This window comes from Oncorhynchus kisutch, linkage group LG29, assembly GCF_002021735.2.
Source record: "Oncorhynchus kisutch isolate 150728-3 linkage group LG29, Okis_V2, whole genome shotgun sequence".
Lineage (NCBI taxonomy): Eukaryota > Metazoa > Chordata > Actinopteri > Salmoniformes > Salmonidae > Oncorhynchus > Oncorhynchus kisutch.
In genome coordinates, this window is record NC_034202.2 from 27,530,591 (window position 1) to 27,550,467 (window position 19,877).

A 19,877-nucleotide genomic window follows, 5' to 3' on the forward strand; every position below is an offset into this window, starting at 1 on the left:
ACTCTGGAATTCTTGTCTTCACATTGCCAAAACCTCATCATCCCTCAATGACTTCTAGCGACGACTGGGTGTCAGCTTGATGAACCAAACTACACAATAATCCCCTCCATGTAGCCCCTTTCACACTCACACACACATGCACACACACGTGTTCAAACATGTTTTTTCTTGTATACTGAGTATATCATGTACAATTATAATTAACATGCTGTTTAACTGATTGAACCCCAAAAAATGTTGTACTTATATTTTTGGTGTTGTTTTCATATAAGGCCTTTTGGGCTTCCAACCTCACCTGTACTGGTTTTTATTATCTCTACTGTTTTGTCTTTCACTTCTTTTCTTTGATGCGAATCAATATAACCTAAAAACATAAAAACCGAATCATATTTTATTAGGCTATATGCCTGATGCAATGGGTCTACATGTATTATAATACAATAGCAATGTAATAACATTACAATAACAAACGTCACATGTTTTATTATTTGTACCAATAAGAATAAAACATTTTAATTCAGGTCTTAATGATTTCAAATGAACGCTAACAGTCTGTAAAAAGGTTATTATCCAGTAGCGGAGTAGCTGTCAACAGAAACTCGCCCCTCTAACTAGGAGCCCTGCCATTCATGCTTAAAGGGCCAATAGGATGCTCGCGCGTAAACTGCTACGCTCCTCGTTGGTGGTGGGAGCTGCCAATCCAGTTCTCAGTGGGCTGGCTAATTGAAACGGAATCGGATGGTTCTCATTCTAGCCACCGCACTTGTGAGATAGGTAGTTGCCCGTTGCCGATTATCCGAGGTGAGCGACAGTGCATGTGAAACATCAAGAGAAAAAAATAGTGATTGAGAAGAAAAAAAACGCAAACGGTGAGACAGGAAGAAACTTGAGAAACTATGGCCGTGTCAGCAACTCCGCCGGTGCTTTCCCAAACCTCTACTCTGGAGTCTGGCAGCCTATTTCGCTCCGATACGCTGTATACAAGCCCAGCCGAGTCCCCGAGACTGACAAGCAGCATGATCAACTCTTTCATCAGCGGAGGAGGCGGTGGAAATGGAAACGGCACAAGCGGCAATAACGAGTGCAAAATGGTTGAGGTGCACGGGGTCAGGGTAGCCTCGTTCAACGTGGACGGTCAAGAACTTATTTGCCTGCCGCAGGTCTTCGACCTCTTCCTGAAACATCTGGTCGGAGGGCTGCACACCGTCTACACCAAGCTGAAGCGGCTGGATATATGCCCCGTCGTGTGCACGGTGGAACAGGTCCGAGTCCTGCGGGGGCTTGGGGCTATTCAGCCCGGGGTGAATCGCTGCAAACTCATCACCCGCAAGGACTTCGAAGCGCTGTACAACGACTGCACCAATGCCAGGTTAGTTGCATGTTTCCTTCTTACCATGTTTCTTATGCAGCACCACTGCGATGCCCCAAAAGCAGAGCAGACGGGGCAATTAACAAAAAGTTTTCAACTAACTTTTTTTGTAGATGCACCAACTGAGGTTAATGAAAATGTGTAGCAAACGCTGCATTAGGCTACACTGTGTCTATCAGTTACCATTGCTGAAATAAATAATACAAGCATGAGCAAAATGATGCTAGGCTACTATATTATGAATTAACATTAAAGCATTGTGGACAGTTAATTCAATCATTGACGTCTGTACCCTTCACTCTCTCTGTCTCTCTTGAACACACACGCACTAGTTCTATCTGAATAGAGGCTACAATGGTTCCATTTTATAGACAGCAATGTATGAGGGAAGTAGTTGAGTTATTCATAACTTATAAGAAATCACCTTTAAGCAATCCCCCCTATAGCTGCAGCTCGTTGTTTCGTCGTGTATCAAAGCTCTAGGTCGTTTTCCCACATACTTACAATATGTTGGCATTGAGGAAAATAACTTTTCATTAAATAGCACCTTTCTCACTTTGACGTTCATCATATTGACCTTTAATGTGATGCAACATACTTTTCCTATAAAGCCTAATTAATATTCAGATCACAACACTATAATAAACATGACAACAGTAAGCTTACTGCTTGATTGTTCATTTCGAATATTTATTAGGACTTTCACTAAGAAGAATTGTGTTCTTTTTGGTTTGTTAATAAAGCACGTCTCACTGTTAACCATTATGCCATTCCGGTGTCATTCAGGAGCAATAGAGCAGGTTGTGGTATATTAAGTTTAAGTTTCTTCATTTAAGTTCCTCAAGTCTACCTGAGTGTAATTTGATATAAATCCCATAAATATATATCATTGTAATGAGCAGGCAAACATGTAAGTCCACCTCTCTTTTGCTAAATGACTAAATTAAACAGACCGTTGTGTCTCTGTATAGAATCCATTCGATTCTACCAGTGAGAAAATATAATTAAAAGTAAGGATGAAAGAAGTTTTAGATGTGGATTTCACTTAATGAGGCTACATTTGTGGACATTTGGTTGCATTTTCTGTAACTGGGTAATCCCGTGCCAGTTAAAGCAGGACAAACCACGTAAAAAAAAATATATATATTTTATTTTTTATTTTTTACTAATGCCACTGGGCACAGACTTCAATTCAACGTCTATTCCACGTTGGTTCAACATAATTTCATTAAAATGACTTGGAAACAACATTGATTCAACCAGTGTGTGCCCAGTGGGACCTCTCCTCTCCCTTTCCCCTCGAGTTGATCTTCAACCCGTGCACCGTGCTGGCTGTGCGCTGCAGATGTTGCTTGTGTGTTTAATAAATCAATGAGACAGTTCTGAATGAATCACCTCGGATGGATTCTCTGCTCGGTTTGATGTCCAGGTGTTATTCTTAGCTTGTTATCATGACAGATGCATTAGTGTTCCCATACAATGTCAGATGAGGAAAATAACTCTAAACAGACCAGTGCCCTCTTTTCCCAAGAGCTTTAGCATTCCGAACCTCAACGTTTTTTCCCCTCATTGTCTCGTTGTACGTAATTGCAACTTTTATTCTCCAGCAGCTCCCCCGGCTACTTCGACAATAAGCCATGCTGATTATTCTCCACAAAAGAGGAGGCTGGTAATTCAATACAAAGAACAAGAAGTTACCTTGAATAGATGCTCGACCCACGAATGCGCATCAGGGTTGCTGTTATATCATGTAGAATAAGACAAGACATGGATGATGATTATAAATTCCCATTTAATCAATAGAGATGTAATGATGATGATGATGCTGATTGTAATAATAGTTGTGAAACCAAAAGAGAAATCTATTTGTAGAAAAGTTTTCATTTTGTGTGTCCCGCTGTCACAACACACACACACTGACGTTATTCACTCCGAAAATCACAGAATATAAGACCTTTTAACACATTTGATTTCTGACCACATAATTTAATTTTGTCTTAATTAATTATGCGTCAACAAAAAATTAAGTACTTTATGCTAAACTTTTTGTCTTTATTTCGCAATTTGCCAACATCAAACATTTTTCATATGGCATCTTGACCATCTATTTGAAATCAAATACCTTTCCATCTCTGACGCATTAACGGATCATGCCTGTTTTGTCAAACTGAGTCTGATATATTTAGATGGGATTGGTGTATTGATTACAGATAAAGTGGACAATTGTGCCGTAGGAGTAAGCGTAAGGCTGTATTTTGACCGCTATTTTTATTTTATTTTAGTTTCAAAGGTTTCAGTATTCAGTCTTTCACTTTATACAGCGTTCAAGTGAACTACATCAATATTTGCAAAAAAGTAGAAATATTTTAAAACGTCTGTCTTACCTGATATAACATTCAATTAAACATCCGGCTGTCAGGAAGGGGTGTAAGATTATTGTATCTCTCGGTGGTGAGTTTGGTGTGAAAATGACAAGGGAGCGCATGAAGAGGATACAACGATGCATTAAATGTCCTCAACACGAGCTAGACTACTCTTGTGACACACGCACACACACGCACACACACACACACACACACACACACACACACACACACACACACACACACACACACACACACACACACACACACACACACACACACACACACACACACACACACACACACTTTCAATTGGAGATAATCTGCTTTGGGGTTATGTTTGGAGAGGAATATAGATTATATTTTACACAGCGATCACTGAGAGAGAGGGTGAAGCAGAAGCATGGTGGGAGAGAGAGGGAGGCAGGAATATGTTAGTATTTCATGTCCAGATGGTCAGTTTGGGCAAGATTCGGTCATTAACCTTTCAGCCTCTCCTCCCTGATTTTACAATCCCTGGATCTATTATTACGTTTGACTTTGATCTGTTGCAGTTGTCAAATGTACCCTAGGAGAGAGAGATTCTATATGTGTATTAGAAGTGAACTGGTTACTATAATACATCATTCACTGCAATGTTGAAGGTTATAGTGTAGGCTATGTGCTGCTCACTTCACAAAGATTGCAGCCACTGATGCGTAATGAAATTGCCTGAGTAATACAGTATGGGTGGCTAGAGAATTGAATTTGCACCTTGGCCTCCGTGCTTTACAGCTCACCTGCCTGCGCGCGCCCATCTGAGCGCTGTTTTTATAGTCAGATTTAAACATCATCCACCATCCCATCACCAGATGGTTGTAACTAATGAGTGAAAACAGGCCTATCCCCCCCCTTTTTTATTTGGCGAAGTGACGGGAGAGAATGAAAGCGAGGGAAAGAAAATGTGTGGATATCTCTTCATGGACGGAGTGCATATCTCTCAGTAGACGCAGGAAGCCTGTAAACTGGAATAGTGGATAGAGTCATCAAGAAATCAAAATATCTCGACAAAACCTTTAGCACTGACAAGGACAATTTGAAAACGGGAAAATGTCCAAATCAGCAAACATAGGCAGCACTTAGGGCTCCTTTTATGATATCTCAGCTCGCGATTGATCTCCATGTTTTTATTGCATTCATTATTTATTAAAAATAATTTGCAAGCTAAACATAACGCTAACCTAGTTTGCACTTGGGGACTGCACTTAGGAAATGTAATGGAAATGACATTAGAGATGAACATCTGTGCTGTTTTTCCACTCTCCTCGTGTTTCTTCCCTCAAAGGTGTATTGGATTAACCATTTAACCATTCACCGAATGCAGATGACCACGAGAGACAAAAAAACTACTGCTGACTGAAGAGACCAGAGAGGTCTTGGAGATAGCTTGTTGAGGAGATCAGTGAGGCCTTTAAACATTAGTCTTCTAAACGAGATGTAACAGGTTCCTTGAGGCTCAGTGAGCCATAACCCACATCACTCCTAATCAGACATTTTGGTTAGAAATCAATGAAAATTTAACTTAATCATAATTAATGATAACCTTGTGAGTTTTTAGAAAGCCTAACAGAATGAGCTTCTTCTTTCCTTATTTTAATCGTCATTTATTTATAAAGGCTTGCTTTAATTCTCCAGGATGCCCAGATAAAAATTCCAGCTGCACATTTTAACACCACTTAAGGTTTCCTAAAAAAAAAATGATCCAGATTTTCTGCTTGATTATAATCTGTGGGTAAATGTGAGGTTCTGGAAATGTTTTGTTAGATCTATGGTGGATGGGTACATTGGCCAAACCACTGTCCTTTCCTTCGCTTGTGTTTGTGTGGTGAATCAGTACATGATCCCTTGTCCTGTGGCCTCCACAGAGTGTCCCATATTGAATGTTAATAGAGAATACCCCAGTGATGTCTGGGTGAAATCAGAGACATATGGAATTGATGTTTGAATTACAGTTTCTACTACAGTAACAGGTTCATTTTTTTGCCGTGTGTGTGTGTATAGAGGTGGCGTTGGTTGTCAGTGTGTGTTGGCCAGTCTAACTGCTCCATATGGCCAGCTCCCTGCCTGTAGCCTAGCCTTGGGCAGCGATACACCCGGTTGAGCACGCCACCCAAGACACACCCCTGTCTCCTCCAATCTCCTCCAATCAGCAGGGAGCGTGTCAATCTGTCTAGAACCTCCACTGCTCCTTAATGTCAACCATCAATTATACACTGGCTTCTTCTTCAGCTTGATTTTATTACATATCTGCTCCCACTGCCCTTTTCTACTTTAAATAATAAATTAACCCCACTTGATGTGAAGAGTTGCACCAAGCACTGTCAAAGCTCTGGAGAGATCAGCCTCATTAAATAGTGAAGGGGTGCTTTTTGTTTTTCTGTTTAGATGGCATTTAAGCATGGCCCTCTGTGCATGGCTCTCTGTGCATGGCCCTCTGTGCATGGCTCTCTGTGCATGGCCCTCTGTGCATGGCCCTCTGTGCATGGCCCTCTGTGCATGGCCCTCTGTGCATGGCCCTCTGTGCATGGCCCTCTGTGCATGGCCCTCTGTGCATGGCTCTCTGTGCATGGCCCTCTGTGCATGGCTCTCTGTGCATGGCCCTCTGTGCATGGCCCTCTGTGCATGGCCCTCTGTGCATGGCCCTCTGTGCATGGCTCTCTGTGCATGGCCCTCTGTGCATGGCTCTCTGTGCATGGCCCTCTGTGCATGGCCCTCTGTGCATGGCTCTCTGTGCATGGCCCTCTGTGCATGGCCCTCTGTGCATGGCCCTCTGTGCATGGCCCTCTGTGCATGGCTCTCTGTGCATGGCCCTCTGTGCATGGCTCTCTGTGCATGGCCCTCTGTGCATGGCGTTCTCCTGCTCATGCATGCATGTGTCTCTGTGTGTTCATGGTTGTTTTTCGTGTGTTTCATGGTTGTCGTTCCATGTCATGACGCCCACCATCTCAGATGGTTCTGAAATCGTTTATGTAGTTAGAAACAGGTCAAATTGCCATTCCTGAAACGTTATTTTGTTTAAATGTAATTTGATCTGAAAGAAAATAAGCTAATTGATTGTACCCAAATTGGCCATTTTAATTTATAGGATTCAGATAATATTCAATAAATATAGTAACCAACATCCGATTTGGACCAAACGTCTTCTTACCAATGAGTAAGACATGAGGAATCCCGCCAAAAATGTAAAATGCCGCCCACAGATCCCCCACACCCCATGCCATTCCAACCCCCAACTACCAGTATACAGTATCAGTTCTCTATGTTTGACAAGTAGTATAAAGCTGTGGCTTGGAGTATTGCTTCTCCATACTATGTCATATATTCCCAGTGAATCTGTTGATAGTTTTTTCCTCTGTTTAGAGAAATTAGTCATTGAAGTATCTTGCATTATTTACCATAAAGTGGTGTGAAAGTACCAGATTCTGACCACTAGATGCTAATGTGCCTGCTATACCTCCACACTCTTTTTTCGATTTTGCTGGTCTCTTGTGTATATTAAATAGATCACAACATTCCTTTTGCAATTTTGGGTAGAAAACCAATAGATTTGGCTCATGATGAAAATACATTGTGTGGTCGTCTTCACAATTGAGACCATTCCTCCATGAAAGCAATTCAATTTGTCCTTCTTTTAAGCTTAATCTGTGTCCAAGAAATTGACCCCTTGTGGGTGGATTATTCCCTTCAAAAAAGGTCTGGATTAGTTACTGTTAGACCATTCCTGGTGAACAAGCAAACCATTTGTCTACAGCAGTTCTATTGGTTTCAATGTTATGGTCTCTAATGGTCTTCAAAGGTAAAAGTCCCAAACACATACCATATACACTGAGTGTACCAAACATTAGGAACACATTTTTTGCAAAGGTAATGGTATTGGGTTCTATAAGTGTTGTCACAACATTTTTGTGCCTAGCTAGCCCATTTCTCCATCAAAGTTTTGGGCTTGTAGGAAAAGTCTTCATATTGGAATTGCACCATAGGGATTGCCCTCTCAGAGAGCTGCCACTTGTTGGACTTTTCAAGGAGAGTTGGGCTGAAGCATTAGCTTGCTAAGAGACAAACTGAATTGCTTTATTTGTGAGGATGACCACATAGTTTATATTCATAATGAAAGTAAAGGGGGAAGGGGGAGACCTAGTCAGTTGTACAACTGAATGCCTTCAACTGAAATGTGTCTTCAGCATTTAACTCAACCCCTCTGAATCAGAGAGGTGCGGGGGGCTGCCATAATCGACATCCACGTCTTCGGCGCTCGGGTAACAGTGGGTTAACTGCCTTGCTCAGGGGCAGAGCGACAGATTTTTACCTTGTCAGCTCAGGGATTCGATCCAGCAATGAGCCAAATCTCTAGGTTTTCTACCCAAAGTTGCAAAGGAAAAGCTGTGATCTATTTAATAAACAAAAGACACCATTAAAATGGATAAAAGAGTGTGGCTTTATGGGAAATAATACAAGCAAATTTCTCTGAACGGGGAAAAATACATCTCCAAATTCACAGTGAATAGCCACAGGTTCATACTACTTGTCAAACATAGAGAACTGATAGGGTTGTTAGGGTTGGATTGACATGGCGGTCCGTGGGTGGCTTTTGAATTTTTTTTGGGATTCGTTGTGTCTTACTCTTTGGTAGGAAATAGTTTGGTCACAATCGGATGTTGCGCACTATGTTTATTGAATACTATTTGAGTTCTATCAACTCAAATTGCAAATCAATAAGCTTAATTTCTTAGAGATCAAATTATATTTAAACATTTTTTTCCCTCAGGAATACTAATCGTATCTGTTACTACCTACATCAATGATTTCAGAACAATCTGAGATGGGGGGTGTCTAAATCCTCTTTCTTGTACTTTTTGAGGTGGAATGACCCATGTGTCAGTCAGCTGCACGGTGCAGACTGTGGTGGTGTCAGTCAGCTGCCCGGTGCAGGCTATGATGGTGTCAGCCAGCTGCCCGGTGCAGGCTGCGGTGGTGTCAGTCAGCTCCCCGGTGCAGGCTGCGATGTTGTCAGTCAGCTGCCCGGTGCAGGCTATGATGGTGTCAGTCAGCTGCCCGGTACAGGCTGCGATGGTGTCAGTCAGCTGCCCGGTGCAGGCTATGATGGTGTCAGCCAGCTGCCCGGTGCAGGTTGCGGTGGTGTCAGTCAGCTGCCCGGTGCAGGCTGCACAATGGTGTCAGTCAGCTGCCCGGTACAGGCTGCAATGGTGTCAGTCAGCTGCCCGGTGCAGGCTGCAATGGTGTCAGTCAGCTGCCCGGTACAGGCTGCGGTGGTGTCAGTCAGCTGCCCGGTACAGGCTGCGATGGTTTCAGTCAGCTGCCCGGTGCAGGCTGCGATGGTGTCAGTCAGCTGCCCGGTGCAGGCTATGATGGTGTCAGTCAGCTGCCTGGTGCAGGCTGCGGTGGTGTCAGCAAGCTGCCTGGTGCAGGCTACGATGGTGTCAGTCAGCTGGCCGGTGCCTAATGAACCTACTGTTACAGCAGCACACACACATTAGTCCAGATGAGAGGTAAAATGGATTCACTGTGTAATGGTTTGGCTGCAAGGCTTCCTTAAAATATAAATTGTGTCTGTGAAGACATGCTTAAACTTTCTGGCACCCATTTTAATTAGTATATATTTTTAATGTAATTTAAAGCAATTAAAGAAATATGATCATTATTATTGGGTAATAAATGTAATCATTAAATAACTATGATCATTATTATTGGGTAATAAATGTAATCATTAAATAACTATGATCATTATTATTGGGTAATAAATGTAATCATTAAATAACTATGATCATTATTATTGTGTAGTAAATGTAATCATTAAATAACTATGATCATTATTATTGGGTAATAAATGTAATCATTAAATAAATATGATCATTATTATTGGGTAAATTGAGAAAATAATTTAGTCTGACTTTCCCCCATTTCCTTAAATGACTTTTCTGTGTAAATTGTAACATCCCGACCTTTCCCCATGTGAGATTTATAGCACTCCATTGTAAAAGCAAAGGTTGAAATACTTTGATATTTTTATGACTGGGGTTAGCTTGCCCCTAGACGTGTGTGTGTGTATGTGTGTATGTGTGTGTATGTGTGTGTGTGTGTGTGTTTGTGTGTGTGTGTTTATGTGCCGTGTGTGTGTTTATGTGTCGTGTGTCTGAGAGAACACTTCCAAAGTTTTATAAAACAACCTGTGGCCATGCAATATGTCATGAATGTTGTGGAGTGCCTGTTCCAAGCCACAGCCCTGTAATAACTAGTCCCCTAACTAATCCCATAACTAGTCCCATAACTAGTCCGATAACTAGTCCCATACATAACCAATGAATTGGAGGCAAAGCAAAGACATGTGGTCAATTAGGGATTGGAAATATGCTTCCATGGACTCCGCGGACCTCGTGCACATTTATTTCAGTAAAGTGTCATAATCATGAGCTGTCACTCATAATATTTTTTCTCCCACTTCATTGTTCATGAATGTAATAGTTAAATGATTCAGTTCATCATTTTACACAGTAAATAGAGTGTGAATGTGTGGAAGTGAATTGAGCCTGAGCCTGCCGTTTAGGACGGTGGAGAGCAGAGAGCAGAGAGCGTCTGCATGTGTGAGGACTTGATGTGAGATGCATGTGATAGATATGTGAGCAATATTTTATTTTTGACCTTTATTTTACTAGGCAAGTCAGTTAAGAACAATTTCTTATTTTTAATGACGGCCTAGGAACAGTGGGTTAACTGCCTGTTCAGGAGCAGAACGACAGATTTGTACCTTGTCAGCTCGGGGGGGTTTAAACTTGCAACCTTCTGGTTACTAGTCCAACGCTCTAACCACTAGGCTACACTGCCGCCGATATGTGAGAGATATGTGAGAGATTTGTCTTTTGACCTATGTGTTTATGTGTGTGTGTTGGTAATGACGATGTGTTAACGTGTGTCTGGTTTATTTATTTAATTTAACCTTTATTTAACTAGGCAATTCAGTTAAGAACAAATTCTTATATACAATGACGGCCTACAAAATGTTTATGTTGTGTGCGGCGTGGGGGGGAGGTGGGGGGGGGGGTGGAAGAGGCCTGTCGTCTCTCGCTGGGGTAGAAATGACATCCACCATCTCTTCGTGATGCAGGAGACCAGACAAAACCAGAGTCACTGGTGTCATCTTGACTTTGGGAAGATCTTCTTCCTGGGCTTAATGACACATCTGCAGCGGGGCTATATTTATTACAGTCATGTAGAGTCAAATGAATTGTCTCCTCACATTAATTTTGGGTTTGCCTCTAGCAGTGCTTTAACGGAGGACACTAGGCTCCAGGAGTATTGTTTAATCACATTAATATCACAGCCCCAGGACAACCCAGATAATTGTACAAACGAACATAGAAATATGTATCTCTAACTTTTATGATTGAATTATGCAAATGACTCATCTCCTGCCCTTCCAAGCACTAATCATCTAATTAGGAGTGATGCATTAAATAGTTGTTTTTGGATGGGGATATGGGAGAAGCAGGGAGCAGAAAATTGAATGTGACATTAAAATCTACACAGTAGTTTGTACCAGAATAGCTGGTGTTTTCCTATCCTCTCTCTCTCTCTCTCTCTCTCTCTCTCTCTCCCTCTCGCTGTATCTCTCTCTCCGTCTCTCTCTCTCTCTGTATCTCTCTGTATCTCTCTCTCTCTCTCTCTATAGATATATATATATATCTCCCTCTCTCTCTCTCTCTCTCTCTCTCTCTCTCTCTCTCTCTCTCTCTCTCTCTCTCTCTCTCTCTCTCTCTCTGTCTCTCTCTGTCTCTCTCTCTCTCTCTCTCTCTCTTTTTGTCCCTCTCTAGTTGTGGGCTCATTAGTGAAGTTTTGTAAGACATTATACAAGCTTGATACTTAAGTCCCTTAATCTTATTTTATGCAGTTGCAGTTTTGATTAATTGTGTTGCTGCTCAGATGATTTGTTTTGACATGGAGCTGTTGGACGTGGTGGTGTGGGCGCAGACAGACATAGACGTGCAGTGCTCTGCTCTTGGAACTCAATGCAGTTGAAGAAATGTGAATTAGCGTCCCAATTACACAGATGAATATTTTATGATGTGTTTAGCAGTGTGTGCTCTTTTTTCCTTCCGTGCTGACTCTGGATTCGAGGAGGCTACAGTAATAAGGCACCCATGCAGACTGAGGACAGGACAGCCCAGAGCCCAAACTCTCTCTCTGTTCCATATAAAAAACAGACCATCCTAAACAAAAGGCCTGTGCCTCCCTCTGTGATCTGTGTTTGTCTCCTGAATCTCTGACATCTGGAGGCAATAACCAAGGGCTCTACCTCCCGTACTGCAGCTTGTACTGCAGCCCCTAGCCTGTACTGTAGCCCCGAGCCTACTGTAATCTGTACTGTAGCCCTGAGCCTACTGCAGCCTGTACTGTAGCCCCGAGCCTACTGCAGCTTGTACTGTAGCCCCTAGCCTGTACTGTAGCCCCGAGCATACTGCAGCTTGTACTGCAGCCCCTAGCCTGTACTGTAGCCCCGAGCCTACTGCAGCCTGTACTGTAGCCCCGAGCCTACTGTAATCTGTACTGTAGCCCCTATCCTACTGCAGCTTGTACTGTAGCCCCGAGCCTACTGCAGCTTGTACTGTAGCCCGAGTCTACTGCAGCCTGTAATGTAGCCCCTATCCTACTGTAGCCTGTACTGTAGCCCATATCCTACTGTAGCCTTTACTGTAGACCCTATCCTACTGCAGCTTGTACTGCATCCCCTAGCCTGTACTGTAGCCCCGAGCCTACTGTAATCTGTACTGTAGCCCCTATCCTACTTAAGCCTGTACTGTAGCCCCGAGGCTACTGCAGCCTGTACTGTAGCCCCTATCCTACTGCAGCCCCTATTCTACTGCAGCCCTGAGCCTACTGTAATATGTACTGTAGCCCCTATCCTACTGCAGCCTGTACTGTACCCCCGAGCCTACTGCAGCCTGTACTGTAGCCCCTATCGTACAGCAGCCCCTATTCTACTGCAACCCCTAGCCTACTGTAGCCCCTAGCCTACTGTAGCCCCTAGTCTACTGCAACTCTTAGCCTACTGCAGGCCCTAGCCTACTGTAGCCCCTATCCTACTGCAGCCTGTACTACAGCCCCTAGACTGTACTGTAGCCCCTAGCCTACTGCAACCCCTAGCCTACTGCAGCCCCTAGTCTACTGTAGCCCCTATCCTACTGCAGCCTGTACTACAGCCCCTAGCCTGTACTGTAGCCCCTAGCCTACTGCAACCCCTAGCCTGCTGCAGCCCCTAGCCTACTGCAACCCCAGCTTACTGTAGCCCCTAGCCTACTGCAGCCCTTAGCCTACTGCAGACACCAGTCTACTGTAGCCCCTATTCTACTTAAGCCTGTACTGTAGCCCCTATCCTACTGCAGCCTGTACTGTACCCCCGAGCCTACTGCAGCCTGTACTGTAGCCCCTATCGTACAGCAGCCCCTATTCTACTGCAACCCCTAGCCTACTGTAGCCCCTAGCCTACTGTAGCCCCTAGTCTACTGCAACTCTTAGCCTACTGCAGGCCCTAGCCTACTGTAGCCCCTATCCTACTGCAGCCTGTACTACAGCCCCTAGACTGTACTGTAGCCCCTAGCCTACTGCAACCCCTAGCCTACTGCAGCCCCTAGTCTACTGTAGCCCTTATCCTACTGCAGCCTGTACTACAGCCCCTAGCCTGTACTGTAGCCCCTAGCCTACTGCAACCCCTAGCCTGCTGCAGCCCCTAGCCTACTGCAACCCCAGCTTACTGTAGCCCCTAGCCTACTGCAGCCCTTAGCCTACTGCAGACACCAGTCTACTGTAGCCCCTATTCTACTTAAGCCTGTACTGTAGCCCCGAGCCTACTGCAGCCTGTACTGTAGCCCCTATCGTACAGCAGCCCCTATTCTACTGCAACCCCTCGCCTACTGTAGCCCCTAGCCTACTGTAGCCCCTAGCCTACTGCAACACTTAGCCTACTGTAGGCCCTAGCCTACTGTAGCCCCTATCCTACTGCAGCCTGTACTACAGCCCCTAGCCTGTACTGTAGCCCCTAGCCTACTGCAACCCCTAGCCTACTGCAACCCCTAGCCTTCTGCAGCCCCTAGCCTACTGCAACCCCAGCTTACTGTAGCCCCTAGCCTACTGCAGCCCGTAGCCTACTGCAGACACCAGTCTACTGTAGCCCCTAGCCTACTGCAGCCCCTAGCCAACTGCAGCCCCTATCCTACTGCAGCCTGTACTACAGCCCCTAGCCTGTACTGTAGCCCCTAGCCTACTGCAACCCCTAGCCTACTGCAACCCCTAGCCTGCTGCAGCCCCTAGCCTACTGCAACCCCAGCTTACTGTAGCCCCTAGCCTACTGCAGCCCTTAGCCTACTGCAGACACCAGTCTACTGTAGCCCCTAGCCTACTGCAGCCCCTAGCCAACTGCAGCCCCTAGCAACTGCAACCCCTAGCCTGTACTGTAGCCCCTAGCCTACTGCAATGCCTAGCCTACTGCAACCCCTAGCCTTCTGCAGCCCCTAGCCTACTGCAACCCCAGCTTACTGTAGCCCCTAGCCTACTGCAACGCCCAGCCTACTGCAACCCCTAGCCTTCTGCAGCCCCCAGCCTACTGCAGCCCTTAGCCTACTGCAGACACCAGTCTACTGTAGCCCCTAGCCTACTGCAGCCCCTAGCCAACTGCAGCCCCTATCCTACTGCAGCCTGTACTACAGCCCCTAACCTGTACTGTAGCCCCTAGCCTACTGCAACCCCTAGCCTACTGCAACCCCTAGCCTGCTGCAGCCCCTAGCCTACTGCAACCCCAGCTTAATGTAGCCCCTAGCCTACTACAGCCCTTAGCCTACTGCAGACACCAGTCTACTGTAGCCCCTAGCCTACTGCAGCCCCTAGCCAACTGCAGCCCCTAGCAACTGCAACCCCTAGCTTACTGTAGCCCCTAGCCTACTGTGGCCCCTAGCCAACTGCAGCCCCTAGCCAACTGCAACCCATAGCATACTGCAGCCCCTAGCTTACTGCAGCCCATAGCCTACTGCAGCTTCTAGCCTATTTCCGGCCCTAGCCTACTGCAGCCCATAGCATACTGCAGCCCGTAGCTTACTGCAGCCCGTAGCTTACTGCAGCCCCTAGCCTACTGCAGCTTCAAGCCTACTTCTGGCCCTAGCCTACTGCAGCCCGCAGCTTACTGCAGCCCGTAGCTTACTGCAGCCCCTAGCCTACTGCAGCCCTATCCTACTGCAGCGCTCAATGTCACTAGTGATGGCCGGGGTCACCTGAAGAGACTACAGACACCCTGGTTTGATTCCTGACTGTATCACAACCAGTCGTGATTGGGAGTCCCATAAGGCGGCGCGCAATTAGCCCAGTGTCAGTCTGGCCCTGATCCCCCCCCCCCCCCCCCCCCCCCCCTCCCACAGACACTGTCAGTCTGACCCTGATCCCCACCCCTCCTCCCACAGACTCTGTCAGTCTGGCCCTGATCCCCCACCCCTCCCACAGACACTGTCAGTCTGGCCCTGCTCCCCCCCCCACAGATGCTGTCAGTCTGGCCCTGATCCCCACCCCCCCTTCCCACAGACACTGTCAGTCTGGCTGTGATCCCCCCATCCCACAGACACTGTCAGTCTGGCCGTGATCCCCCCCCCCCTCCCACAGACACTGTCAGTCTGGCGCTGATCCCCCCCCCCCCCTCCCACAGACAGTGTCAGTCTGGCGCTGATCCCCCCCCCCCACAGACGCTGTCAGTCTGGCCATGATCCCCCCATCCCACAGACACTGTCAGTCTGGCCCTGATCCCCCCCCCCCCCTCCCACAGACACTGTCAGTCTGACCCTGATCCCCACCCCTCCTCCCACAGACTCTGTCAGTCTGGCCCTGATCCCCCACCCCTCCCACAGACACTGTCAGTCTGGCGCTGACCCCCCCCCTCCCACAGACACTGTCAGTCTGGCGCTGATCCCCCCCCCTCCCACAGACACTGTCAGTCTGGCGCTGATCCCCCCATCCCACAGACACTGTCAGTCTGGCCCTGATCCCCCCCCCCTCCCACAGACACTGTCAGTCTGACCCTGATCCCCACCCCTCCTCCCACAGACTCTGTCAGTCTGGCCCTGATCCCTCACCCCTCCCACAGACACTGTCAGTCTGGCGCTGATCCCCCCCCCCCTCCCACAGACACTGTCAGTCTGGCGCTGATCCCCACCCCCCTCCCACAGACACTGTCAGTCTGGCCCTGATCCCCCCCCCCCCCTCCCACAGACACTGTCAGTCTGGCCCTGATCCCCATCCCTCCTCCCACAGATGCTGTCAGTCTGGCCCTGATCCCCACCCCTCCTCCCACAGACACTGTCAGTCTGGCCCTGATCCCCCCCCACAGACACTGTCAGTCTGGCCGTGATCCCCACCCCCCCTCCCACAGACACTGTCAGTCTGGCCATGGGAACCACAAAGTTTTCAAATAGCAGCGGAATTTAGGTAAGATGACTGAATTGTGATCCTAACTGCCAGGCTCATCCTGTCCCTTTTCATCCTGGTTATTTATAGGTGTTGTGTTGTCAGGATTATGTTGCTCATGATAGCATATGTGATGTGTAATGTTTAAGATGTTGACCTGTGACCTTCAGAGAGGAAGTCATTTCCTGTGCATGTGCACTGTGTGTATGTGTGTGTGTGTGTGTGTGTGTGTTTATATGCATTGCATACAGTATATGTGCATGTACTTCTAAACATACCAATTAGGAGGAAATGGAGACCTTGGTGGACAAACATGGTCCTGAACACTTTTTATTTTCAACCAAATCACACAGGCGTGGAGAAAGCAGTGTCAGGGGCTAGAAGAGGAAGGTAATGAGGGAGGTGAGGCAGGGAGGAGGAAGAGTGAAAGATGTGCTCAGTGTGCCCCTCCTGGTCTGCGTTAAAGCTTAAGGAGGAGCATTGGGTATGTGATGACATCATTGCCAGTTTTCATGTTCTTGTGGGATCCGTAAGGGAATCATCCCCCTTCTACCCAGAGGAGCCTGGCTCCAATTACTCACCGAGAGTGTCCTGTCTGGGTCGGCCCGGCTGGATCCAATTACTCACCGAGAGTGTCCTGTCTGGGTCGGCCCGGCTGGATCCAATTACTCACCGAGAGTGTCCTGTCTGGGTCGGCCCGGCTGGATCCAATTACTCACCGAGAGTGTCCTGTCTGGGACGGCCCGGCTGGATCCAATTACTCACTGAGAGTGTCCTGTCTGGGTCGGCCCGGCTGGATCCAATTACTCACCGAGTGTGTCCTGTCTGGGAAGGCCCGGCTGGATCCAATTACTCACCGAGAGTGCCCTGTCTGGGTCGGCCCGGCTGGATCCAATTACTCACCGAGAGTGTCCTGTCTGGGAAGGCCCGGCTGGATCCAATAACTCACCGAGAGTGTCCTGTCTGGGACGGCCCGGCTGGATCCAATTACTCACCGAGAGTGTCCTGTCTGGGAAGGCCCGGCTGGATCCAATAACTCACCAAGAGTGTCCTGTCTGGGACGGCCCGGCTGGATCCAATTACTCACCGAGAGTGTCCTGTCTGGGTTGGCCCGGCTGGATCCAATTACTCACGAGAGTGTCCTGTCTGGGAAGGCCCGGCTGGATCCAATTACTCACCGAGAGTGTCCTGTCTGGGAAGGCCCGGCTGGATCCAATAACTCACCGAGAGTGTCCTGTCTGGGACGGCCCGGCTGGATCCAATTACTCACCGAGAGTGTCCTGTCTGGGTCGGCCCGGCTGGATCCAATTACTCACCGAGAGTGTCCTGTCTGGGTCGGCCCGGCTGGATCCAATTACTCACCGAGAGTGTCCTGTCTGGGACGGCCCGACTGGATCCAATTACTCACCGAGAGTGTCCTGTCTGGGACGGCCCGGCTGGATCCAAGCAGCTTCAACCACAAAACCAACCGCAGCTTTGAATTGGTTAACTTGTGAGGCAGATACGTGACTAAAACGTTCCTCTGTTTTCTCTAATGAAGCATTAGTGCCTTGAAGGAGAGATAAGTCTGTTTATTATGCGGCGTAGTCTTTGTGTTCAATGTCCGCTGTTGTCGGTGTCGTGACTGAAATGTGACTGAGGGCTTTTAGCTACTGAAGTGATTGCAGGAAGAGATCTTATCTTTGCTCTGTGAAGGTGAACTTATTGCACCACAACTCCTTCCCACCTCCCACTACCCACCTCCCACTCAAACAAGAAACTCACTTCTATTAAACGCCAGACTACCCTATAGCTCCTACAAAAGACATCACTGGGCCTAGTCCAATGTGTTTTTTATTCATCCCTATGTTATTTAAAGGAGTGTTTAAGGGTCTATATGGGTGGCTTAAAGGAGGGCTGTGTTTTTACTGAGACCATCCGTCTTCCCCAGAACCAACTCACAACATGCTTTTTTCTCGCTCCTCTCTCCCATTACAAGGTAGTGTGTGAGTTTTCATTTGCCTACAGTAAATACACTGTCAGGGGTGTCGGTGGTATATAAATATATCCGGCGAGGAGGAGACTTTAAAGCAGGAGGCTAGAGGATTGATTTATCTCCTGTCCTGTAATGACAGCAGATGTGGACCTGTTATCCTGATGAGCAGTGAACTTGATGAGTTGATAACGTGGGCCGAAGCCCAGTCTGCTTTTAATTACTTACTAGGAATGTATTGGTGCAGGGTGTTGATTCACACACACACTCGATTTCTGTAGAGCTGGACAGGTGACCGTGCCTCTCTCTCTCTTGTCTCTCCTTGACAGAGGCAGGTCTCTCCTCTCAGGTTTTAAATGGCTCCAGTCAGATCAGAGTGGAGCTGAGAAGAACCGTCCAAGCTAGCAATGAGGAATCGGCCCAGAAGCGGCCCTCTTCCTGGGGGCCGGAACTGATTGAATCGGCCCGGAATTGGGTGTCGGACTGCCCTGAATCAAAATGAATAACTGCCCAGAATCGGCCCAAGTACATCGTTTCCATCTACCGGAATTCCCCCAGAAGCGGCCCGTTGCAAATATTTTAAATATGACTATTATACATTTTATACATACAAAAAAACAAAAATTTTGTGTCGGAGGAAACACCATACACCTGGTGACCGTGTCAGCGTGCATGCGCCTGGCCCGCCACAGGAGTCGCTACAGCGTGATGGGCATCCCAGCCGCCCAAACACTCCCCTAACTTGTACGATGCTGGGCTAATTGTGCGTCCCCTCATGTGTCTCCCGGTCACAGGCGGCACAGGTCTCGTACCAGCATCTGTAGCAATGCAGTGTCTTAGACCGCTGAGCCACTCGGGAGGCTCCATCCAAGTTTTTTATGCTTATTAATTGCCTTGTACAAAGTATCAAAATACTAAAATACTACACAGGACTATTAAAGAATTTGTATTTTTGGATCACAGAAACAATGAGAAAGTATGGAAAAATAAATAATGAAATGTTAATTATATAAAGAAGCCCATGTAATCATCTGCTAGAGAGTAGCCCCAATCGGCTCAAGCCCCAAGTAATACATTTGGGCCAGATAATTCACACCAAAATCATCCAGAGCTCAATCCCTGCATCCTGATCATAAGTAATACTCCCGAATACTCCCACATGACGTCAGCCGAGTGCCCCGACTCTCAGACGGAATTGGGACAAGGACAAGGACTGTGCTAGCTGGCGTGTGCCTTCCTGGTTTAGACTCTGCTGCATTATGCTTCCTGGTTTAGACTCTGCTGCATTCTGCTTCCTTGTTTTGCCTCTGCTGCATTCTGCTTCCTGGTTTAGACTGCTGCATTCAGCTTCCTTGGTTTCGACTGCTAAATTCTGCCTCCTGGTTTAGACTCTGCTGCATTCTGCTTCCTGGTTTAGACTCTGCTGCATTCTGCTTCCTTGTTTTGCCTCTGCTGTGTTCTGCTTCCTCGTTTTAGACTCTGCTGCATTCTGCTTCCTGGTTTAGACTGCTGCATTCAGCTTCCTTGGTTTCGACTGCTGCATTCTGCTTCCTGGTTTAGACTCTGCTGCATTCTGCTTCCTGGTTTAGACTCTGCTGCATTATGCCTCCCCCCAGCCTCCCCACTGCCTCCCCCCAGCCTCCCCCAGCCTCCCCCCAGCCTCCCCACTGCCTCCCCCCTG

The 19,877-nt window shown here is 47.0% G+C and overlaps 1 protein-coding gene across 8 annotated transcripts in view; it reads left to right on the forward strand.

The window, feature by feature from the left end:
- The first annotated feature begins 740 nt into the window (after positions 1 to 740).
- LOC109873640 (dachshund homolog 2) overlaps positions 741 to 19,877 on the forward strand; it is a 240,875-nt gene continuing 221,738 nt past the window's right edge. For 6 of the 8 annotated variants that reach the window (XM_031808769.1, XM_031808766.1, XM_031808762.1 and 3 more), the window contains exon 1: positions 764 to 1,369. In XM_031808769.1, coding sequence (XP_031664629.1) covers positions 897 to 1,369 — 473 coding nt within the window. In that variant the 5' untranslated portion in view covers positions 764 to 896. Of the gene's footprint in view, positions 1,370 to 19,877 lie in introns of all 8 variants that reach the window. The other 2 variants (XM_031808764.1, XM_031808765.1) reach the window with 2 other exon arrangements.